The sequence below is a fragment of the Epinephelus fuscoguttatus genome, linkage group LG7 (assembly GCF_011397635.1).
Source record: "Epinephelus fuscoguttatus linkage group LG7, E.fuscoguttatus.final_Chr_v1".
Taxonomy (NCBI): domain Eukaryota; kingdom Metazoa; phylum Chordata; class Actinopteri; order Perciformes; family Serranidae; genus Epinephelus; species Epinephelus fuscoguttatus.
The window spans coordinates 13,999,870-14,025,091 of record NC_064758.1 but is presented as its reverse complement, the minus strand read 5'-3'; the positions used below and the strand labels follow the sequence as shown (position 1 = coordinate 14,025,091).

Genomic DNA, 25,222 nt, shown 5'->3' with positions numbered 1-25,222 from the left:
TTGGCCTGCAGCTAAGGAGACTGGTTACTGTGAAAATTGACATCCTATTGTGGTGACAACTACTGTCAGGCTCCACATTGTAATATCATGCAGGTCTCTCAGCCAGACATGCCCTTCTCCTTTTAAATTTTAGTATGATAATTTTCTTACTTATCATACTGCATGTTTAAAAAGTGAGGGGAAAACCTAGCTGCATTCCTCAGACAAACAAAAGGTTGCTAAAATCCCCAAGCTAGCTCCTGTACCTATTTTTGTCCTTGTGCTGCTGCAACATCCGAACTTCAAGATATAAATAAAAGTTCATATCTTATCTAATCTTAGCAACTTGCACCTGCAGTTATGGTTTCCATTATTTCTATTAAAAAAAGAATATGCCTAAAAAATGCCGAAGACGCAGAGTATGGAGGAATTCTGTAAACGTTACTTGCCTCTCAGTCTTTAACTGCTAAAAAGAAACACGTGCAGAAATGCGTACCAAGAATTTATGGGAAAAGGTCTATTCAGAGACCAAGAGACCAAGCACTAAACCACAAACAGACAAGAACAGGCCCCATACCACTGAGGGCTATTTTTGCACAGTGTATCTCCGAATTACCAACACATAGACGAACACAGAGGTAACACCTTTCCAAAAGTTATTTCAAGTGTGTACAAATCTTACCTTGAGAATTTCCACACAGTATTTTGTCCATTTCTTGTTAATTACAATCACCTGATAACTTCAGTGTCTCAAAACCACTAGTCATTTCTGTGATGTAAGCCAGCAAGCTTGTGCTTTAGATTTGTGGAGCCAAGAGGGGACAACAAGACAAAGAAAGAGCAGATGACTGAAACTTTGCTCCAGAGTAGGTGTGGCTGAGGGCAATCCTGGCTATGCCCAGCTGCAGCCCCTGTGTGTGGCAGCTGCTGCTGAGCTCTGCTTCATCACTTCCAAATGGCCAGAAAGATGACAGGTGTAACGGGTTTAGGTCTTGTGTAACAGCCTCAGCTCCTCATAGAGCATAATGTCATAGTCCTAACATGTCAGTTCAGCATGTTGCAACTAGACTCATATCACTGATGAAAAGGATTTAAGGGTGCAGCTCATGTTCCCACACTTCTGTACTTCATATCAAGTCAAGTCAGGTGACAACTACTGCTCTGTAAAGTTCACACAGACAACTTGGCCAGTGCTGACAGGTACAGTAAAACAACCATGACACCCCACTAGACAGCTAGCCGACGTTAGCTTACTTGCTAGTCAAATCACAGCCCAGGCACTGCCTGTTTTCTACCTAGACACAACGTCGCACCAAACGCCGTTCAAAATTTGCTAATTTAATGACTTTGCTTACTATGAGAGCACTTGTACGATATAATGAAGGCATACTTTAAACGAATTGGTACACGAAACTCATCGGCTTCATCTGCAAACATAACCACCAGCATTTCTTCTTATAGCTCAAGTGTCAGTTTCTAAAATTAACACCTAACACATCAGGATACGCTCGAGCTGCTTCCTGTCGCCCACAAATGCTATTTTGATTTAGGAACATCATTGACAGGCAAATTAACTGGACACGCCTCATCTTTATAGAAGTGAAACGCCGCTGAGAGGATAACATGCTTATATACTGTTAGCAAGATATGTGCTATAACCTAACAACACTCGAGGTTACATTAAACTGGCAACAATATGAACAGAATGCTGCGTGGCTTTATAACATGAGCGGAGGGTGAATTATGCTAGCTTGTCTGCCGTTGACGCTAGCTAGCTAACCCATGTTTGGCCATCCTTTATTGGTATAAAAAACACAACTTCTTTCATGTTGTAGCTACTCACCGGGCCTCTGTCAGGGATGTTTACTTTGAGGTGACATATATTTCCATGTCGCTGTCCGCCGCCAACGTTGACATGGCTTGTTTTAGGACAAACAAGTATTTACTATATCGGAAGGTTTTGCTGCACACAGCCATGACAACACGCCCATGCATTACGTCACTACGAATGCTGCCTTCACGTGCTCCTCGTACTAAACACAACAAATCCTGGATTCAACTGTCTTTATAGTTTCATTGACTTCAACTAGGTTTGATTTCAAGTCACCAGCTGCAGAAAAAAGTATCTTCTCAGGTGGAGGTGCTTATGTTTCGCTGTTTTTTAATCAAATAAAATAAACGGTGTTTTGGGGGTAAATAGAAGCAGATTTATGTTGCATGTGCATTTTCAGTGCAATACAAACGCAAAATGAAAGCAGCACAACACATTCTTCGTGGAAATATTTATTTAAAATAGTCCATAAGTCGTGAGCAGTTGCAAGTAAGTATGTAACACCTCTTAATGATGCCAAGCAACAGAGGGAAACGGACGTGTTAAACAGCAGCCAGGAACCTGCCGGTGATTAGCCTGTACCTAAAACACATCACCAAACAACATGATCAAAATCAGAATACTAGTAAGAAAAATAGTGTAAACTTTAAGTCATAATTGGAAATATATCCTGGTCTTGCAACAACCAGATTAGTGACCACATGATTTGCAGACAGACAACACAGATACATAAAAACAATCAAAACAACATCATCAAAAAATAGGCTAAATATTAGTAATAAAATAAAAAAGGCAGGAAAAATGAATCATATTTTGTTCTTGAAGCAACCAGATAAGTGACCACTTTGCACACTAAAATTAAAAAACTGAATGTATGGTCATATGTAAACTCATGTGCAGAGCATCCACGGACAATATTGATACATGTACATTAATTAATAACCATCTGTATTCATGAAAAATAAAACAACATCAATTCATCGTGTCAGCCCCCAGGTTCCTCTCACTATCTCCTCCTCCAGCAGTGGCCCAACAGCATCAATACCCCCTGAACTGTGGCCCGCAGACTCCATGGCAAGCAGAAATAAAGTGTCTAGCTACGGGAGACCTCTAATCCCTATTTCTGATGCTACTCTTAAGATCAGATATCATAATTCTCAATTCCCTTTTAGTATTGCCCTCTTTTTCATTTTAGTTTTTTTTTTTTTTGCATGTGTCAAGATGTGAAATGGTCCCCTTTGATCATGGCATTACAATGCACACAGTTTCAACGAGTACATTTCTCAGGGAGAGAGAGCTTTAAAAATGTGTAGGCCTTCATTCCGCAGTTCTCTGCTGATGACAGATGCAATTTCATGTGTACAATTTGATTTCTCTTCTTACTCTGAAGCATACTTGGAAGGCTACAAACAGAGGCAGCATACTCACTATGAATTACTGCATTAATGAGCACTTAAGTATAAGCACGTAAAGATAACCATGTCAACAATAACTGCTGTATATTATCCCCAAAACAATTCCTTAATAGACTGGACTCCATATACGATATAACTTGTGCTCTAGTATACAGGAATATAGTAGATTATAAGTTGTAATTAACTGTAATTAATTATTAATTTGTGATTTGCAAATGTGAAATTTAAAAACCTACAAAAATCAAACAAGAAAACAAAATGACCTGTAACCTATTCAGTAGAGTTGTCTTTTTATGGGAGGACGTATACAAAAACTGCATGAAAACGCATCACAGTTCCCCACATCATCACCTGCAGTCAGGTCTTTGTCGGGCCCCTGGTGGCTGTGGGGTCTTCAACAGCCAGCCGTTCAGTTGGCTCTCATGCCTCAGGCCTGTTTCTGTCTTCCATTTCTCATCATGTTAAATGAACTCCAGGTGTTACATTATTGTCTGCAAGGAGTCACAGGGTCAAACAGCTAAATGACTGTTCTTCATAGCAGCCACAGCTGCAATTACATTTCAGATAATGATCATGTTATTAATATATGTATATTCTAAAACACAGACAAAGACTGACGTGAATTTGTTTATTAGAATTTTAATTAAGTATGTACAATATTTACAACATGGGAGTGGCAATTTCTGATTTCCAACTCAGCCGCCCCACATGTCTTAGGGCTATGGGTGGAGACATGAGCACCCATACAGATGCAGTGAGATGTAGGTAATTATTAAAATGAAGCGTCTCAACAGAAGCTTATTAAAGTATTGGAGACCAAATGTAGGCCCAGCACTATAAACAATGGTGATTTTCCAAAGGCAGTGAATGAGTGAAGGAGGATGAGTGGGACACACTGCACGGATTCTATGCAAAGTAATAAATTATTAAATCAAAGTTACACACTGAAATGTCAGATAAGGATATGGCTTCTTTACTTTTTGCTTCATTTCAAAACAAGTTTCCTCAGAAGGTGTTATGTGTATTAGGGCGTTTCTAAGAGACAGCAGGATGAAATAAACAATCATATACTGTATATTACAAGGGAGTAACATGGTCTTACTTGTGCTATACAGTTGTGGCGTGTAGCTTAATAAAATTAATACAAATGTATGAATTGATTCAATAATACAAGTTTTAATTTAACAAATAATTAGCCCTGCCAGTTAAACTAATAGTTCTAACAGGAATTACAGAGCCTGCAAAGGTGTCTGTGCAGTTGGCTGAATGGTTGTCCAATACTGCCCCCTGCTGACAAAAACCATGCTACAGAAATCCAGAGTTTGTGAAAGTACTTTTTAATGCAGATTGATCCATTGAAAAAATGTCCTCTTACATTATGGGCTACTTCATCAATGTTGAGTCAAATAAAAAGTCTTCCTTTGACTGAAAAACAACAGGAAAAAAGGGAGATGGCATGTTGTGTGTCAAGTCGCAGGTAGAGTGTAACAAAGAAATAAAATCCTATTCCTGTTGCCTGTGTAAATGAATATGCAGGCCTGTGGTTGTGGTTGTAGCTTGATGACTCAGTGAAACTAGGGCCTACATTTTAACATAATTTCTTTTTCATAAGGTCCACAAATACATTTAAAAATCCATCTGACCTGTCTGACAGCCATTACACTTTTTACAGTGTAATTCAAAAATGCTGTCCTTTAATCTTATGTCAAATTGCTCACTTGCATGTGATATTTGTTCAGGTGGCACGAAAAGTTAATTTTGATCCAAACGAACACATGGGACATCAACGTCAGTAAGTTTTATTATCCAATGAAATACTATTTGGCTCTCCAAAGAAAAAAAAGAAATCACAATGGACAAATTAACAGCATGTACCTTGCACAGAAGAAAATGTTGAGAATATGACAATGGTTTGATGTTTTTAGGTATCAGTGTTGTGCTGTGTCTTTAAGAACAACAAATATGGCAACTGTAGGTTTAGTGTCCGTCATTAGATGATGAAAATGTTGCCTACCTCTACAAAATGACACCAACACTTCTTTTACCAACACATTACAGCAGGCTTAATACTGAAAAAATACATCTGATTACGCCTTCAGTGTCACAGAGGAGGACCTAAACTAAATCTCTGTTTGACATATAAATATGACAATAAATTAAAGCCAATGAAAGCCCTCAGATTGCTTCGTACAAATACAAAGAGGTACATAAAACTAGTCTGTATTAAAAGAACAAAATTTGAAATATCAAAGCTAATTAATCACAGTGACGGCAAGCTGCCAGGAGGTGCCAGAATTATCCCAAACACGTAGAAAAGTCCCATCAGGAGGTTTAGCTTGGCCGTCTTCTGGGGGATCTTGGCGTAGCATCGGCTGCGGAACTGCTTCTCCAGGGGGAAGGCCATGGGCAGCGTGAGCAGAGGCAGCGCCATGCTGATGGTGTAACGGGTGGCGAGGATGCAGAAGAGCACGTAGGGGACGAAAAGCAGGAGGTTGTAGAGGACGTAGGACAGCGTGGGGCCTATGAGGATGGCCAGGGTGACGATGCCCGCCTGCTTGTCAGAGTCCATGTCTCTGGTGTTGTTGCTGTGGAGGATAGCTTCCGTGTTGAGGGCCAGCGGGACGGCGTACACCAGCGGGAGTGCAGACAAGTAGCCAACCTGCACCGCGTGGGAAAACATGACCGCCAGTGGGCCGAATGTGATGAGGATTACCACGTCTCCCAGGGCCACGTATTTGAGGCCGATGCCTGGGGAAAAGAGTAAACAGGAGCCACATTTAATCTTTGAATAATTGTTGTGTTATCAAATCCCAAAAGTACGAATGTATAGCAGCATGTTTTCACCTTCTCATTCATACTCTCTGGTTCCATATGTGCATATCAGGGAAGTCAACTGTAGTATGGATCAAGCATAAAAAACACTGGATCCTACATATCTCATAATGCATAAAGTACCTTTTCATTTGGCCTGGTAAACTTTCAAACTCCTCTCCCTCAGGTTGTAACACAGGTTTTATATATTATATTTGCAGTCTAAAAGACAAACTACATAGAAATTAATGCATGTAACTCATTGGTTTGTGGACTCCTGTTTTGAAGCATCAAGTCTGGCATTTTGGCTGTTGCCATGTTGGTTTTTTGGAGCCAGAAGTGACCTGAAGTGACCGTATTTGGACGAGAGGGTGGAGCTGCAGAGGAGCAAGGTGTGGATCTGACTGAGAGCCTGAGGTGACACCGCCTGTAGCAGCCAGCCTGTCACTCAGAGCTGCCACACCCTTAATAATGTGTGCCTGTAAGCTTTAATAAAACGTGAATAAGCGAGTTATACAAAAATCTACCCCTCTACAGTTGTCATGAACAGGGAAAGTAGCTATAGAGACCAAAACCGTGTTGTAGCAGGCTGCACTCATGTTTATTTCTGGCATAATGTTGGGCATTACAACATGGGGGTCTATGGGGATTGACTCACTTCTGGAGCCTGCCTCAAGTGGCCCTCAAGGACCTGCAGTTTTTGGCACTCCTCATGTTGGCTTCATTCGTCCGCCCCAGAGATTGCAGCTTGCTTAAAGCCGAGGCTGAGATGACCTTCAATAGGGTTATTTTCTCAGACTCAACTATTTTCACAAGATGAGTAGCACCAGTAAAACTGTCCTTTATGTGTATCTGTGACAGTAGATTTCCCCTCACTGTGCTTTTCTTTATCTACATGAGGAAAACACTTTCAAAGTAAATACACACCAAAACAATATTGGGCTGAATCACAAAGTGTGGCTGTGATAAAAAAAGAACATCCCATCATTTAAACATGTAGCAGGATTCTCCCTGTTTTGCTAAATGAGATTCTGATGGAAGACGTGCACTGAACACTTGGCCATTCATAGGGAGTGATGAATCGACGTTCATTCAGAAATGCCCTTCACTTCATGAAGAAATGTAACACGTCAGTGTCATGTTTGAAAAACACACTGACTGCCTTAAAGTGACAGTTCACCCAAACCCTAACATAAGACGCGTGTAGCTCAGCTGGGAGGGTTGGTGATTAAACACAACAGAACAGTTGATGTTGACATCTGCTAAATGCACAATAAACAGTTCTCACTTACTAAACCTTGAAACACAGAACCCAAACTTTTGCGTGGATAAATAAGTGATTTTTTTTAATGTTTGAAGTGAGTGGACCATTCTCTGTCCAGTAAAACAAATTCATCAGAGTTTATTTTTCTGACCTCTAGTAACCACATGTGACAGCAACAACTTTCCTGGCATCATAAGCAAGTTGCTATTTTACAATCAATAACCTTTTGGACCTGACGCTACTAACATGCAGTTGTGCCTAGTTTGGTTTAAAGAAGCTGGATGTGACATTCAGAGCATTGATATGAGACCGTATATGAGCCAACAATAACGTCACGCTCCTTCTGTCTTCTTTGTTGTCATAGACCATCCAGCCAAGTGTCTGTGTTGTTGCATGTGAGCCCCTGAATACATTTCCCACTGGCTGGCTAATCGCTGCCCCTCTGCACTGTGATTACTGATTACGCTGCTGACTTCCTGACCCACCGTGGCGAGATTAATATTAATTATTAGTTAATATTTTACTCACCTCCAGTGTATAAAAAAGAGCTGGACAGTCCCCCGAAGTAAATAAGAGCTAGGTGCTCCAGTCTAAGCGTAGACAGGAAATAGAGCAGAGTGGCACACAAGCACCCCAAAGAATATAACAACGCTCCAAACATGACAACATCCTGCGGTGCCAGGATTTCATCCACCAGAGTCCTATCGTCGCTCTTCTTGTGGTCAATCCCTTTGGAGAAGTCATAGTAGGTGTTTACGAGGTTGCCCGCCCCGTGGACTACGAGAACCGTCACCGCACACACCATCAGGATGACCAAGTCCACAGAGCCCTCCAGTTTGTACGCCAAGGCGCTGCCGAGGGCCACGGGTGTGAGCGAGGCACTGAAGCTCCACGGTCTCAGTGCGAGCACGTAGGCTGCACACTTTTGCCTCACATCTGAAGCAACACGGGCCATCCTCGACCTGTGGTTTGTGCCTGGAGGATGACCAACCAAGTTATTCAGGCTAGTCTGCCATTGTTGGCCATTGTGACCGTTTGATCCAGCCAATATCAATGTTTCTGCCCTGCTTTGTTTCTGCTCATTGGCCATTCCTCTGCAAGTGGTGTAGAGTACCAGCAAAGTTCCCAAATGTCAGTCTGGTGTTCCTGTAACATTAAAAACATAAAAAAACATTACAAGACAGTTGACGGTGCAAAAAAACAACAACAACACAGCTTTGACAAGAAATTTTAACAGTTCTCTTGTATAAAACAGGGCTAAGGAACAACTTTTAAACTAAATGAAATGTCCTATATGTGGAAAGGAATTCCTGATCTAAATCAGGAGACTACAAGCCATATTTTATATTGTAAGGTCACATTCTTTAGTGACCACAGATGCACTGAAGAGTTTGGCATACTTCGTAAAATAAAAATAGGGTTACCTTATGTTTATATTTCCCAATATAATATGCTCATCTATAGTATTGAAAAGAAAAAACGTTACACACATACCACCATTAAAAACATGGTTTCCAGTTTAGATTCCAATAAAGTATTTGTTCAACAACAAGTACCCTGCTGTTATCATTAATTCAAAGGTTGCTGTAACTGATAATAATAACAGCACCATGCTAATAATTGTGTCACTCATTGTGTACTTGTGGGCAGTGATACCTAAAATGTATGTTAACAATGAATGAGTATTTTTGGGTTTACTGCTGTATGTATATTGTTGGTCTTTTGGAGAACCAAAGGTGGGTATGCATAATCAAACGATTTAAGACTCTTCCAGGACCTGCAGACGCCCTGTTAATTATAAGTCAATTACCTTACAAAGTATGAGTATTAACTGCATGGCAAATAGAGGTACTACAGCAGATCTGTTAATGATCCCAGCAGGCCCAGGGGGTAGCGGGGGAAAAGTCATGTATAGCTGCTGGCAATGAAACAAGTAACACTAACGTTACAGTAAGGGTCCTGCCTGACACTCAGAGTGAAGTGGGTGTTGTCGAAGCCGGACAAACAGTGGCTAAGTGTTTAGCTTTCCAATACACGTGGCATTTCATTAAATACTACATACACACACATGCCGGAGAAACTAACGTGGCCCAACACTCGCCACCTCGTCAAGAGCACCGAACCCGAGAGGGGCAAACCACATCGCACTAACTACTGAGATTATGGGATTAAAGCTAACTGGTTAGCCACGGAGCTAACGCCTCTGAGCAGGGACAGAGAGGAGGAAATGTCTGACAGTGGCTCCTACCTGTTATGTCTTCAACATCCGACACAAACCGGGCTTCTCTCCGCTTACAAACATATTTCTGTGCCCGCTGAGCCAGGTACAGTGAGAGGCAGCGACATATCTTACGTGTCAACTTCGAGGGTATTTGACTGGTTGGCAACTGTGAACCCTGCTGCACCTGACAGGCGCCATTTCCTCCGCCAGGAGTGCAACTTCGTATAGAGGTCAAGGAAACTGCTTCTCATACAATGGTTCCGACTAGCATTTTATTCCTTCCTTCCTTCCTTTGGAGACTTTGGCACAACACGAAAAATAATACAATAATAAAAACATATATATTCACTTTATGGCGAAACATTAAATACAATACCATAATAGATTACAATAGTTACTTCGCAGACCATTAAAATGTGATCTTGCTTTCATTTTGAAAAAAATATCAAATAACATCATATTTTTTTAATTTTGTGTTGTTGTTGTTCTTCTTATTATTATTGTTATTATTATTATATTTTAATTATCATTATTACCTTTTTTCTTTTATTTTCTTTTATGTTTATGAATAATGTTTTCTTTAATATGCTTCTACAAACTTGTGATTTGTCATTTTTTCTAAAGCATAAGAAGCATATTTGAATATATATATATATATATATATATATATATATATTTAATAATTCATTCTGTGTTGTATTTTCAAATATTCAGTAGCCTATATAATAGCCTCTGAAAACCTAGCAATGAAAAGGATTTAATCTGCATAGATCATACTTCATATGTTCATTACGGCTGCAAATACCAACTGTTTTCATTGTCATTAAACTGTTAATTGTTTTCTTGATTTATCAGTTAGTTGTTTGTTCTACAAAAGAGTATGGTGAAAATGAGTGTTTCCTAAAACCTGAGATGATGTCTTCAAATATCTTGTTTGGTCCACAACCCAAAGATACTACTTCACTGACTTTACTGTCATGGAGGAGTAAAGACACCAGGAACTATTCACATTTAAGAAGTTGGGATCAGAGAATTTTGACTTTTTCTTTCCTTATAGAAATACTCAAACCAATCAATTGATTATAAAATTAGCTGGTGATGAATTTAATAGTTGACAACTAATTAATTAATCATTGCAGCTCTAATGTTCATAGCTAAGTAGGGCCCTGTTTCCACCCACCCAAGCTCTCTGTGAACACATGAACAAATAACAAAAAAGTGATGAGATAAGAAAAAAATACGATTAAATCTTTCATGAACCAAAACCTGTTCCAGAATGACAGCCCAAGTTCCAAGGTCCAACTTCATACAGCCAAAGCTGAACTATAACACCGCCATGTTGCTACCAAATAGTGAACCTATTCAAAATAGCTGATGCATAATGGCACACATATCTAGGCTTTTAATGGAATGACAAGTACAATTTCTTTCTTTCAACAAATAGAAACTGTCAGAAAATACTAATGAAGAGGTGGTGCAATTGCAACATCCCTGCATGCAGGTACAGTGCACGTTAATGTAGCAGTGATTTGCCCACACTCCATCTCTAAAAGGGTGGACGTTGCCAACATGAAGCAATATAGTGTTTTGGATAAAGTGATATATCTCACAACCTGTTATCCTTATCAAGCAAACAAGAAATCACTTTACCTCTAAGTCTGGGTAGGTTATAGCTACTGGTTCATAAGTATAAATCTTTGCTGAAAAACATTTTACGTGGCAAAAGATGCAAATTCTTTTAAACCATGAGTTACAATGCCGTGTTCACAGAGTTTAAAGCAAAAGCAAGTTGTTGCTTGAAGTTAATGTCCACAGGAATTTAAGACAAAGACTGCAACCGTGCTTCTTGGCTGCTATAAATTAACTAAAAAAACACCAGTTTATTAGTTCTTGAGAGGTTGATAGGCGCAGGTGGAACTAATATTGTTAAAGATACCTCTATTTCACATACATAAGCCAAACCAAGGAGTCACATGCACAATACCAGAACCCTGGGACTGATATAATGATATGCAGCCACCGCTAATGATATTGATTACACCTGTGCTTCTCTTACAATCACATGTCCAAATGTCTGCTGTCAAAACTGATTACCACTAGTTTATTATAAGCATCAGTTGTGTTGGATCTTTCAGCTTTGGTTTGATCTGGTATTCTTAATCATCAGACTAAAAAGGGAAGCTCAAGCAAGATTGTACAGAAAAGCAGCAAAAGATCACACACTGTATTGCTCTGTGCTGACAATATTTTTACACACATAGACATGTTAATGTCATGGTCACACTGTAGGGCACCAGATTGCAGTTACTGTTTTAGGGACCTGATTATGTAAGTGCTTGGGGGATGAGTCCTAAAACCTGGAAATGAGTTTGCATTTTTGCACTCCCAGTTCCCTCTTCACAAAGTCAGAGGGTTTTTTTTGAACGGATTTTGGTCAGATGCCTAAAATAAGGTGTGTGATTAGCACAAGCTTAAGAGACTTTGACATTTTGCTCTGCGACATAAGATATGTCAGTAAATACCCGACTCGAGAAGTCTGAAGCCTTTAAGTTTAAGTTTATTTACTTTATTAATCCCCCTGAGGAGAAATTCAATGTTTTCACTCTTGCTTGTCAATTACACACAGGTCCGAAAGACACACACATGCACAAACAGGACCTATACATGCACAAAGTGGAGAGATGTCAGAGTGAGGGGGCTGCCCTTGGTGAGGCGCCCTGAGCGGCTGGGGGGTTCGGTGCCTTGCTCAAGGGCACCTCGGCAGTGCCCAGGAGGTGAACTGGCTCCTCTCCAGCCACCAGTCCACGCTCCATATTTTTGGTCCGGACGGGGACTCGAGCTGGCGACCCTCCGGTTCCCAACTCAAGTCCCTATGGACTGAGCTACTGCTGCCCCATGTCTTAAAAAAGTAGTTGCTAACAATTGGGTACATGAGACTACAGAATGTCATCACACCGAACACTGCTTTACAGCCTCGTTGTGGTCACAATGTTGAAGTCATAGGACCATGGTGTAGTTCATATATAGCCCAATGTTAGCTTTTCATTTCTGGCGATTGTATTAAGGTCTCAAAAATCAGTGCACTTTCTGCAAAATCCAGAAAATATTGTCCAGATGCGGCCTATCCACCCTTTACTACAATGATGTAACTATGTAGAAGGCAGTGGTGTGCACAAGGGCTGACTGTCACTCAAGGGCATAAGTTTCATTTCAACATTGCTGGGAGAAGCACGTATAAAATGGGGTTAAGATGCTCGCCAACATAAAATTTTGAGCGCCAAACTGCAGTCTGGTGAATTTTAATGCACCGATTTGTTCCTTTCTGCATTAATTCGTGGTGCAAATGTCTTTAGTGTGGTCATAACAAAGACCCTCTACTACTTCTATGTGTTTATCGAAGGGGGGCGAATGCACATGTGCCACCCCTCTTTAATCTACACCTATGCCGTTTCTTACCCAAGCAGCCCAGAGTTCCCTCTACAACTAGCAGTACTGCAAACTAAATCAACTTTGAAGATGTAATAGATGCTGTTGCTAGAGTTTTGCCTCTTCAGGCTTTTTTACTTCTCCATGCACCTTGGAAGGAGGTGAAGTTGTGCCGGAAATCTCTACTCCACCTCACTAAATCAACTTTGCCATGCCAGTGCAAGCAACCTACAGTATACTCACTGTAGCCCCTGTAATGCCCATGTCACACTTGGAAGTCACAGTGGGAGGAGACACAACTGGAAAGTTTTGTAACTTTACAAAACTCTAAACAATTAAAAAAACTTGCTTTGTTTGATATGATTGCACGCTAGACTGGATTTTATTTGGAGCCCTGGGACCTTTAAATTGACAAGATTGGTGACAGAATTATGTGTAGCAATCCTGGGTGATGCCTTTCTGTTTTCTACCCTGCCCTGAAAATGTGTGTGCATGCCACAGTGGGATAAGCAGAGAAGACTAAACTACTTTTTTTTCCCCAGCAGCATTACATAAACCTCAGAAAATCATGTTCAAAATAAGCCATCTGATTCTGCTTTAGCTGAGCTCCAGTGGTTGCAACAAGTGGTTTGATGGACAGAGCGCGTTTGGTTTTCATTAGATCGTCTCGACACTGACCCCCTGCCCCATCTACAGTAATATGAAACCAGCCTTCTGGCAGGCGCACTGTGCGGAAGAGAGCCGAGCAGAGCTGATGCAGTCTGCATTGCTTAACTGCGCTGCTGCACGCAGAAGCTGCCCACGTAGTAACACACTGCCCAAACGTGCCATGGCCAAGAGGCAGTGTTCACGGGCATAGATGGTAACCCTGTGCAGTCTTCGCTGAGGGATTATTAGTGTTTTTGGTTTGTTCCTGGAGGTGTGATATCGCAGCCATGGTGTGCTGTCAGACTCCCAGAAGTTTACGCAAAGGCGAGTGGGGCTTCGCTCCTCTGCTGGCTGCCGCGCTGCTCAGTCTGCTGTTCGCAGGGATGCAACAGTCCACAGCGTTTCCCACCTGGAGGTTAGAGGTATGCTGTGACCACTTCATGATGTGTAGGAACTGTGACTGCAACTGTGAACTCCAATATACTGTCTGGTTTGTAATTATAAAGTTATACAAGTGAGTTGTTTCCTCTATCATTTACAAGAAAAACCAACACCAAACTTCATTCAGAATTCCATGACTTAACATTTGCCTTAAGTTTCCTTGTAGCTAAAATGTACGAAAGCTATGGCTTCAAATTATATTTGATTATTAAACGCCACGTTTCAATTCGGCGTATAGCCTACTTTATTTCATTACACGAGGCAGCACTTCTTTCAAACAGCAACTAATATTTGTGAGTAAATGATTAAGGTATAATCACTGTCTTGCCCTTATACAGTAGCTGTGAACTCAAATGTAGAAATTTGATTTATAGTGAAACAAAGAGATACTTGGTGGATCTTTACACGCCGAATTCACCGTAAGTACATCCAGATTTAAAACCTGCCTTATTATGTATGTACAAGCAGTGTACATTTGACAGTCAGTAAAATGAAATTAAAATCTAACATTTTTAAACGAAGTATGGTCTGGTATCACTTTGAGGTCAGAATTATAATCAACAGTCAGTGATTTTTCAAAGTAGCCAAGTGTATAGCATCATTCACATAATTTTCTGTCACTGTTCTGAGTCCTGCATTAGAACTGTCCATGCAATTTCAATCATTCCTCGGTTTCTTAAAATATATCATTAGTTGGACATCATCTCATGAAGTCACTCAGTTATAGCTTATCCATGGCAGTAGGCATCAGATTCAATTAATTTTCAGTTGAGGTGGAGAAGTTAGATGAAGACCATAATTACATTAGGCAATGGAATGGATCCCTGTACAGTAATATCTTCAGTCAATTGGATAAATGTGTTGCTCCAGACTGCCACCCACCCACTGTGATACAGAGCCTGAGGGATAGCTTTATGTCATTTCCTTTGCCACACACTCTCATTATGTGTCAATCAAGAAGACTGCTGCTGAGGATTACATAACTGCCTTAGATAAGCTTCTCGTAGGCCACCAGAATGAATTACAGCAGAAGTAAGAGTCATTAGAGTCTTAATTGGCCAAAATGCAGCCAAAGAGCATTTTAAATGTGTTTTCTCTTATTTATAGTGAAAACAATGCACTATTTACATGACTCAAAATCATGAGATGTATCAGAACATGCATAAAAACCCCTATTAGCTAACTATATCTCAATAAATAACAGTTTTCTGTTTTATAAACCAGTAATCTACTTATATTCAGAATGTTTTACTTTGCTGAATTATATGCAGAAAATAGCCTTTGTTGAATCTCTCTGAAACTGAGGATGAAAATCGTAATCTCTTTTGTAACGGTCTCTGGGACTGAGGTTCAACCACCAGACTCCCCCCAGGATCATCTGGGATTTGTCCTCAGATCTTTTGCCCTCCGAGTCAGCGCTCACCACTTGCCTCAAGGTTTAGTCTAGTGCGTTAGTTTTGGCCCTCATGGTTTATGGCTCATCTCTATTTGTGCCAAAGTGTGAGATTAGATTTGCAGTGACTATAACAAGGCACGACACTGGATGAACCACGCTGGCCTTACTACATTAAACACCTCATAAATCACAGAACACAAGACTCCAGTGTGTTAACTTGGGTCAGGAAAGCAACTGTTCATAAAACAATGAGCAGTGCGTCTAATGCAATACAGAAACATTACATTTAACATCAGAGCGAGAGGGGCCGTCAAGTTCAACAGCAGTGTGGGACAGCCTGCCAGACTGGCTGCCCCCGTTTCACTATTTTGGTACGGAAATGAAGGAAGTACTGCATCTATTAGTCTTGACTGGGCGAAGCAGGAACAGGAACCAGAGGATAGGGTGTAGAATACAAAGTGAAAGGAGTGTCTTTGATGTTTGTGCTCCATCTTCAGCACTTTAGCCCAGTGAGAAAACATGTGCTGGAGCACATGTTGCATATTTGAATTATATTTATCGTCTGAGGAAGTAAAATGATCATCACAAGAAAAAAAAATATTTGAGAAAAGTCAGCAAAATTTTTATGATTTTGTGCAGCAGAAAAAAAGTTTTTATTGCTTTCCTGTTCACCATCTTGTGACCCCTTGACCCTGAGATCGGGGACTACACTACACTACAATGATTTTTCAATCTTCTGTGTATTAATCATAGTATAATAGGATTGTATACATCATTAGGGCCTCGGTATGCTTTAAATGAACTAGTTCTAACCATGTGTTGTCTGACCGTGTTTACAGCTGTTCTGAATGGACACACTGAAAAGAATATCTCACCTGCAAATTAACCATTTGTTACTCACCATGTGTTACCTTGTGTTCACAAAGAAGACTGTGATTGTCTTGCATGCCTCCACGGTGAATGGAGAATCCAAAAAAGGTGAAGATTCTTCATTAATTGAAGCCACTAGGGGCAAAGTTTAACAACAGCAAAACTCTCACACAACTCAACTCCAAGTCTTATTTATCCAGCTGTATGCTCTTTCCAAACACGCATTTTCCTCGGATGCATAAAGAGAACTGGATACAGCGTTGGAGGTGGGGCTCCTGTTCATTCCTATGAAAGTTGCTCAGTGGAAAATGAAGCCAAAAAAGCTCTATTTCCGCGGCACGAAATTACCCAGATCTTCCGCATTGTGGGGCGTACTAGTGACTTTCGCTAGCTGAGCGGCTAACTTCCGGTTTAGCGCTCCACTGACTTGAATGGGGATAGAATTATTTTATCGCACAGCTCTTCGAAACTTCCCAAATGTTATCAGACTGAATGGATCAAATAGTGAAAAGTGCCATTTCGCAGGGGTTGTGACAAAAATGTTTCCACTGATATACGGACATCTTTTTCACAATATCAGTCTATGGGAAAAAGTCTTTCTGGGCCCCTTGCCATCATGTGATGGACCCAAAAGTTGTAATTCCACATTTTGCCTCTATGTAAAACTGGTTTCAAAGCCTGGTGGTGTTTTTTCCGGGGGCTTGACATTTTCACTAAAATGTTACAATATAAAATACTTCCATCTACAAGTAGTGTGTCCTGAGCGTGACTAACTACACGTGTGTATAAGCTCTGCTTGAGCAGATTTTAAATGCACACGTCGGCCCAGGCATGCAACTCGACCGTGCATGAAACTGTAGCTATATACTGATGTGATTTAAATCATAAAGTTTTGCAAAAATGCATGTGTTAAGAAAGTACTTAGCATACAACTGGATAAATGAGACTTGGATTATATTGCATGAGTTGTGTGTGAGTTCGTTGCAGTTGTTTTGATATAGTTTTGCTGTTGTTAAATGTGAACCGTGATTATTTAAATTCCTGAATATTGTTCGCCTGTTCTGGATTCTCTGCTCACTGTGGAGGCATGTGAGAAAAACAAAGTTTTCTTCACGAATTCAAGATAACAAGTGAGTATCTGATAAACAAATGGTCTTTTTCCAGGCGAAGTACTCCTTTAAGGCTGCAAAAAGCCAGCTGTCATAGAGACAAGTGAGACGCGATGAATCACACAGATGGGGATAGCGGTCCACACTTTCTAACAGTTTCTCCTCGAATGAATTCACAGTGTTGTGCACTCACGTAAAAGTGTCGGCAGTAGTTGTGTGAAAAATGAAAAAATAACTTTTTTTCTGCTTTCACACCTCCACACACCTGGACAAACACTTATGAAGTAGGTGTGTTTGTTGGATTGTCTGCTCTGGAAGAACTTCAGATTCTGAAAGGACATTCCCAACAGTGACAAGAGCTTAGTCTGAAGCATACAGAAGCCTTTACACTTCCTGCTGCAACCTGTATGTTGTTGGCAGGCTCTCTTCATCCCCTCACATCTTGCACCTGATTTACAGTATTTACAGTTGTCAGTCTCCAAGCGCATACTTAAGGTTAGAATATGTAAAGTGGCCCTTTGTAAAGAAACCAAGATCCAGGATGCATGAGCAGTTGTATGTAGCTTCAGCAGTTTTTCAGTTTTAATGCACATCTCCTTAAATCCTTTTTAAATTTATCTGTTGGGACGGGAAGCCTTCCTGCTCTCAAGCACAGAAAGGGCTCCTTGTGTCTGAATCACAGCCCGACTTCAAGTGTTGGAGAGTGGATTTATCACTTAAACCCATCTTCATAAAAAGTTATAGATCTTATCAACTGGTGCAATCGCTGTTATGGAATATTGCAGCCAAGGCAAACCACAACCTCACTTCAGCTACAGAATTTTTATTAAAGTGCTAAAATGCAAAGCACCCATAGACAGCCTTTCAAAGCTATAAAAAATATGGTAGGATCCAGGTTTGATGATTTGGAGTCGATGTTGCTCATTCCCAAAGGGGCATCACATCCAGCCTCATACTTTATGTTTGGAAAACACTTTTATTGCTGACCACTTCCCATTTCCAGGAGATGGAATGTCCTCGCATGAATATCTAATACGTAACATTCAGATGCAAGACACTGACAAACAGCAACTGAATAGAGTTGTAGCTGTCAAGATTACAGATTACTTCAAAAGTCAAACCCTTTCAGGGGCTTGTAGTAGTATAGGCATTTGTATGACAAATAAAACAATTTATCTCACCAAATTCTTTTGGAAGCTTAAAGCTGGGTAGGCAGTTTTATGTAGGCATCAAGCATTGCGCACATTGTAATTCCAGTTAATAAGAGAAACCTCGGCACCTTCTCTTGGCTCTGCTCTCAGGCTTTTGTAGCCAGTAACTGGAGACTCTGGCCGATCAAAGGTCATTTCAGAGAACGGGCATTACTATTGGCTATTCTACAACACACCTGCAAGTGCTCATCCCATCAGTGAAAGCCTGATTCCATGGTTGACAATCCTGCAGAGACGGTGTCTATTTCAGCACTGGCTACAACTGCCTTCACTGCAAAGGGATACAAAAAACAAAGATGGATTTATCGAAAAGAGAGTCTGACAATAAATGAAAGAAAACACATGTCAATATCTGCAAAGCATTTCAGAGCTGGAGAGAAAATGTTGCTAATAATTTAGCCTTCTGATAACCGAAGCTAAAGGCTCATGGCCATGGCTTCAATTTCCCGTTTATGTAGCTACAATTAGCTAGAGCCTCGAATCACAGTATTCTCTGCCTCACTCCCCACTGCTAGAGGCCACTTCACCGAGAGGAGAGCAGGCAGCACTGGTGGACCAGTCAGCCATGCCAGGTTAGACCCGGTGCTGCTGCTGGCTACCAGTCCGCTGACCACTGAGGTTGCTACAGTCGCTGACCAAAGTCTGTCCCTGGAATTGGCAGAGGGACAGCGGGGTGAAATAGCTAGCTAATTCTTGTCTTATTTGTGGTCTGATAAACAGAAAGAGAGCTTTACAGTAAAATACAATAAGCCATGGGAAACACTGGGTTACTGTATGAAGTGTGTAGATATGCCTTTGCTCATGTGGTGAGTGGGGCTTAGGACAGAGAGGGAAGAGCTGTAGGTGGTTTCCAGAAAACTGCCAGCTTTAATCCACGCTGACCCATTAATATCTTCAGAGGGTCCAGTTCCTAACTTAACTTCATTGTGCGGTGATTAATTAAAGGTTTTTCTTTGTCCAAGGAAGAAGCTTACACCACTGTGTTGCTCATTGGGATCCGCAAAGAGGCCCGGTCACAGGTGCTCCACCTCTCCAGGAACAAGCGCTACACCCTCACCCCAGAGAATCTCAAATGGGACAAGTTCAAGCTAACATACAAGTATTTATTTGCATTTCTTCCTCTAGATGACAGTAAAGTACATTTGTAAAAAAAAAAAAAAAAAAAAAGAAGAAGAAGATAAAAGGAAACAGCAGTCAGCGTTAGACTGGTGTTGATCTTGGCAGGAAAACACGAGCACAGATCGTTTTCAGTTGATGTGGGCATTGGCAAATGAAACCAGATGCTGATTGGTGTGGATAAGCAGCACCTTCATGGAATTGTTTACCCCAAATTGAAGAGCTAGTCAATATCGTCTCATCCCCTGTCACTCAAGACTGAAGGTTGTAGGATCAATAAAAGTTACTTGCAGAACTCTCTGCTTGCATTTGTTAGGGCAGGAAATAAAAGAAGTACTGTATATGATGGATACCTTTGCACCCACACTGCAATTGCTTGGATATACATTTGGACTAACTTTTTGGAGAAGACCCAGTGACACTTTGTTCTCTCCAGAGCTGTAAAAAGATGATCACAGAAAGTCCTTTTGGATGTAACAAGAGAGAGAGAAGTTGCAACCACTGGGTTTTGGCGAACAAACAAAAAAGTGAGCCAAATTTCAGTCGTTCCCGAATTCGTCAAATAATACCTTCAAGTCTTTCGTGTTGACAGTGGATGTTACCAGCTGATCACTATCTGATTCTTATTAAAATGATCCATATCAGCCTAACCCTAGTTGAGATATAAGAGAATATCAAGTAATGGAGCTGTACTCGCAGTGCTTGTGGGAATTCTGTCTGAACAGTAGCCATTGTGTTTTGGCAGATTCCTCTGCTGTAGAAGAATGTGTGTAGAGAGGAGTATTAACTACATAATGCTGTTGTTTCTGAGCAGGTTGGTCTCCTTCCCTACAAACCTCATAAATGCCAGTGACACACGCCGAGGCATCGCCAAGGCTTTTAGCATGTGGAGCGACGTCTCGCCGTTCAGCTTCAGAGAAGTGCCAGCTGACCAAGAAGCAGACATGAAGATCGGTGGGTACTCTGCATGTGGCTGCATCAATCCCCAACAGATGTTCCTTGGCTCCGAACTCCAGACTTCTGCTCTGTCGTTACTGTTTTTCTCTCCGTGCTGTCATCTCAGAAGTGTCTTCGCCTCCAAACGTATTAAATCACACCACCGCGACTATATTACCAAGATTATATTCAGCATGATTCATAATTCTCAAAGAAAAAAATAATGCTTAACAACTTCCATACATGTCAGCTCATGGTGAAGCAGTCTAAATTATGCTTTATCTGTCCCTTTGGGTGCAAACTCCAGGGTCCTGCATAAATTCTCAGTGACAGTGAGAGGAATGGTTGTCATCCTGCGGGGTGAAGGCTGAAGAAAAAGCTCTGTCTTTTGTAATTCATCATCTCCCTGCTGTTGTCTACACAGAGCACAAATAACGGAGTGAGGGTTTCCCTTCTCGGTTCTGAGGTATGTCTCTCTTTCTCTCTCTCTGTCTTGGCAGGCTTCTACCCCGCCAACCACACAGACTGTCTGCAGTCCTATTTGCACCATTGTTTCGACGGCATCACAGGAGAATTGGCTCATGCATTCTTCCCACCAACTGGCGAGATCCACTTCGACGACCATGAATACTGGATTCTGGGAAACATGCGCTTTAGCTGGAAGAAAGGCATGTGTCTTTATCATATTTGTTGAAACTGCTAATATTTAACCCATAAGGTGATGGATGCAGCAGACGCTGAGCTGGACGGCTCGTGTAGTGCACGGCAGCTGAAAGAGAAAATAATCGACTGTATCTATGTTGCAGGGGTTTGGCTGACAGATCTTGTCCATGTGGCAACTCATGAAATTGGCCACGTCCTAGGACTCATGCACTCCATGGACCCGAAAGCTATAATGCACCTGAATGCAACTCTGACAGGGCGCAAGCTAATCACTCAGGATGAGGTGTGGGGTTTGCATCGTCTCTACGGTATGTACTCAGTCCTTCTTACTTTTCTATCAGAACACAATGTGGAAAGCTCTTCTTTTGGGCTTTGACAATTGTAAATGCATCTGACAATGCTGAGAGTCATCCAGGACACAGGATGTCCAGAAGCAGTAAGTCAAAGGCTAATGGACGTATTTGTTCTTGAAGACATCTTGCAATTCATCCAAGCGGTGAACCACTCAAGCTTGATGAATGAATGGAAAACATCCTCAAGACCTAAACAGCAAATCCAGTTGTCATGCGGGGATCAGACTACATAATAGGCCTGATGACCTGACCTGACAGACGTAGGGTGTCAGGAATGAAAAGAGTTGTCTGTCATAGCGGGAGACGACTGGCGCAGTGTCTGAGAAGCCTTGAGGCAGTTTGACAACTTCGTTGTTGGTGTTCAGTGTTTAAAAAGCCAAAGCTAAAGAGGAATAATCTTGGTGCTGCCTAGTGGAACAGTAAAAATGGTCCCTGGCAACACCTTCCCCATCACCTGCACGTCAAAAAAAGATGGCAGGGTATGATCGGCCAAGTCAGGGCAAGAATTCAAGAACTTAACTGATGGCTTCACCTGATTAAGTGACCATGTCCAAAGGCAAAAATATTGTGCGGTCTGATTCCAGCATTAGAAGAATTACGTCTAGATACACTTATGAAGAGCCAGCTGTAAAAAACCTATAATCCGTTTTTGGCCACAGTCAACCAGAAAGTAGACCACAGTGGTTGTCTTTGAACGTGGCATTAATGAATGATGTATAAACTACTCATGACTCATCATTAGCGTGTATTACGGTGAGTCATTTTCATTGGAAGTAAAAGTAGATCGGAGATCCAAATTCTTTTGCTGCTGACTTGTCTGATCCTCCTCCTCACTCCATCTCCCCCTCTCCTCCAGGATGTTTGGACCGGTTATTCATCTGTCCGGCCTGGGCTCGGAAAGGCTATTGCGACAGCAAGCGTAAGCTGATGCAGAAGCACTGCCCCTCCAGCTGTGATTTCTGTTACGGTAAGACGCAGCAGTAGAAAGCAGCAGCAGTTCCAGGGGGAGGAAAAAAAAAGGTTTTCTCTCAATTGAGCAGCGTAAGGAGCTGCTGTGAACCGTTTGCCAATGGAGCAACGGGAGCCAACAGGTCCAGCCATGCAGAGCAGCGATGGGGGTTTTCAAGCATCTGATTTGAAGGGAGTTTACACTTGCCACTGGAGGAGTCTGTGTGTAGTCCTGGAGAATACCAGCGTCCCCAGGGAGGAAATGTGTGATTCAGCCCAGAACACTAACAGAGCTGAGCATGTACCTGTTGATAGCTGTCTTAACACTAAGTATTGATGACACATCAGCAATCTGACAGCCTAAGTCACTTTAGATTTATCATGGGATGCGCTGGTGCTCAGGTCTGCTGTTGCACAACAGGAAATGGCTCCTCTTAAGCATCACAGCCCATAGATTGTTGTGGCTTTCTGAGATTTTTGTCAGCAACAAGGGACAGTGTGGAGAGAGGCAAGAGGATACGATTCCTGGCTCGCAATAATCTGTTCCTCATTGTTGATTGGGAGACGTTGTACGGCTGTGGAAAATTCCTGAGTGACTCCAAACCGCTGGAATTTCAGACTGTGGCTTGAGGGTTAGAGACACACAAGGTCAATTTGGATTTTTGCGGCATTAACGAGAGCGACTGTTTTTTAAGCAGACTTTGAGTTGATCACAAGGCGGCCTGTTGTGTTTGTCAGAAACCAGATGGGAGAGATTATATTGATAAGACAGCCGCGGCGCCGGCAGGTCAGGGGTTGTGAAAAGCGTATTAAGTGTCTGACGTGATAAGGTTTGTATCAAAAATTGCGACGGTAATCAGAGTTTCAGCGAGGGAAAGTTGTAACATCTCCAGACTGTGAAGTACACTGAGGTGTAGGATGACCGTTTGTTCTTCTTCATTGCTCTCAGATGGTTGTTGTACGGTCATGATCATTTTAGGATCATTAAGGATCCTTGCGTGTCTTATTTTGGAAAATCATTCTAAGTGTTTTTCTCTAATACTCTTCAGAATTTCCTTTCCCCACTGTGGCTCCTACCCCGACACCCCCGAGGACCAAACACAAGCTGGTCGTCGAGGGCAAGAAGCTCACTTTTCGTTGCGGGAAGAAAATAGCATCAAAGAAAGGCAAAGTACAGTGAGTACCTCTCTTTAATCAGTCCACCTAACTGCAGTGACGCTACAGTACAATTTCACTGAACGTCTGACTCCTGTTTCAGCTGGTACAAGGACGGGGAGCTGCTGGAGTACTCTCACCCCAACTACATCTCCTTGAAAGACGACCACATCACTATAGTGGCCAACGCCATCAACGAAGGCACATACACCTGCATCGTGAAGAAAAAAGACAAAGTTCTAACAAACTACTCATGGAGAGTGCGTGTGCGCTTCTGAGGGCCTCTGCACACTGAACAGGACACATAAACTCACACGGTCACATGGAGACCTCATTCACTAGGGCACATATTTGTTTTTTAAACTGTCTTTCCTGTATCTTCCAAATACGACTGTCTATCCTTGTCATTGTGTACGTGCGTTTTAATAAATGTTCCGTGACAAGTAGAATTCTAGTGAAAATACCACCTGACTGTGAAAAGATGTTCATGACAGAGGTTGTGGTTTCCATTTTATTTGGTGATGAAAGATCCTTAAGTTTAGGACAATAACTTACACTCTGGGTTCATTGAGCCTAGATTTCTTCAAAGCTTTTGCTGCTAAAGAAGTAATGGTCCAAGGTCACCCACGGGTTCCTGGGGTGCTAAAATTGCCAAGTTGGAGGGTGCATAGGAGTATCTTCTCAGATACAGTCAAATTGTCCTCCACTCTAGGTGCAGCAGAAAAAGGGTCATCCAAAAAAAAAAACACCATCATCCCTACTGTGCTTTTGTTGGGGGCCTGAAAAGTTACAGAAGCTCTTGCTTAGATACACGCCGTTTTAGTCATTTACGCACTGACCGATCTAAACTACTAAAGCCAGAATAAGCAATGTTGTCTACAGCCTTTGGAACTATTTAGACCTTAAACCACATATGGAACACCTCAGACGTCTAGCTTACTTTACTAGCCTCACATTGAAGCCAGCAGTCTGCCTCCAGAGACCCAGCAGTCAGTTCCCTAGCAGCTCTCCTTCCAAGCTTATTCAACACATCAGGTGTAATAATCTGCAGAAGGGCTCCGGTGGGGGTGGAGGGGATAGATAAAACTGATTAATGAACATTTCCATTTAGTGCTGGCTCAAGACGTCCCAAGACGAGGGTGATTTTCTTTTCTGTGCCTGTTCCTATGAAAGCAGCGAGTGGTCTTGCAGGGAACGAAACGTTACTGTACTGTTTATTTTTCTTCGGCTCAAAATCAAAGAATTTATTGGTTTAATTCTGAAGTCGCAGAGCCATTTAAAAACAAAGGCAGAGCGAAGTCTGGGCCTCTTTTCCCCTTAAAGAACAAAGTACTGAGACAAAGTGTGCAGTGCAAAGAATGACATCACTTTTGGACAGCGACTACCAAGTTGGGTTCAAGACTGGATTTTTTTTTTTTTTAGCCTCAAC

General features: G+C 41.6%; 3 protein-coding genes across 4 annotated transcripts in view; 1 reads left to right on the top strand and 2 right to left on the bottom strand.

Annotated features, from left to right (window-relative positions):
* Positions 1-1,971, bottom strand: part of mib2 (MIB E3 ubiquitin protein ligase 2) — a 50,494-nt gene extending 48,523 nt beyond the window's left edge. The window contains exon 1 of the mRNA XM_049580651.1: positions 1,823-1,971. The gene's annotated coding sequence lies outside the window, so the exon portion shown is untranslated. The remainder of the gene's footprint in view (positions 1-1,822) is intronic.
* A 3,034-nt stretch (positions 1,972-5,005) lies between these two features.
* On the bottom strand, positions 5,006-19,486 carry ubiad1 (UbiA prenyltransferase domain containing 1). Of its 2 annotated transcripts, none has more exons than XM_049580175.1 (3): positions 18,593-19,486; positions 7,829-8,446; positions 5,006-5,973 (listed from the first exon to the last, which is right to left on the bottom strand). In XM_049580175.1, exons 2-3 carry the CDS (start codon positions 8,388-8,390, stop codon positions 5,486-5,488), a joined length of 1,050 nt encoding a protein of 349 aa, XP_049436132.1. In that variant the 5' UTR covers positions 8,391-8,446; positions 18,593-19,486; the 3' UTR covers positions 5,006-5,485. The 2 variants fall into 2 exon arrangements, with proteins under 2 accessions (XP_049436132.1, XP_049436131.1); XM_049580174.1 differs by lacking the exon at positions 18,593-19,486 and adding an exon at positions 9,549-9,741.
* On the top strand, positions 13,370-25,195 carry mmp23ba (matrix metallopeptidase 23ba). The gene is made up of 8 exons (XM_049580173.1): positions 13,370-14,017; positions 19,585-19,721; positions 20,553-20,692; positions 21,175-21,342; positions 21,481-21,645; positions 22,547-22,657; positions 23,688-23,814; positions 23,897-25,195. The coding sequence occupies exons 1-8, from the start codon at positions 13,883-13,885 to the stop codon at positions 24,069-24,071; spliced, it is 1,158 nt and encodes a 385-aa protein (XP_049436130.1). The 5' UTR covers positions 13,370-13,882; the 3' UTR covers positions 24,072-25,195.
* Positions 25,196-25,222: the final 27 nt, after the last annotated feature.

Excerpts from the sequence above, each read along its gene's own strand:
- ubiad1 (XM_049580175.1), bottom strand. The coding sequence starts at position 8,390 with ATGGCCAATGAGCAGAAACAAAGCAGGGCAGAAACATTGATATTGGCT. Across the intron at positions 5,974-7,828 it reads CTCTTTTTTATACACTGGAG|GCATCGGCCTCAAATACGTG; the intron begins GTGAGTAAAATA and ends TCTTTTCCCCAG.
- mmp23ba (XM_049580173.1), top strand. The coding sequence starts at position 13,883 with ATGGTGTGCTGTCAGACTCCCAGAAGTTTACGCAAAGGCGAGTGGGGC. Across the intron at positions 21,343-21,480 it reads GCGCTTTAGCTGGAAGAAAG|GGGTTTGGCTGACAGATCTT; the intron begins GCATGTGTCTTT and ends TCTATGTTGCAG. Across the intron at positions 22,658-23,687 it reads CAGCTGTGATTTCTGTTACG|AATTTCCTTTCCCCACTGTG; the intron begins GTAAGACGCAGC and ends AATACTCTTCAG.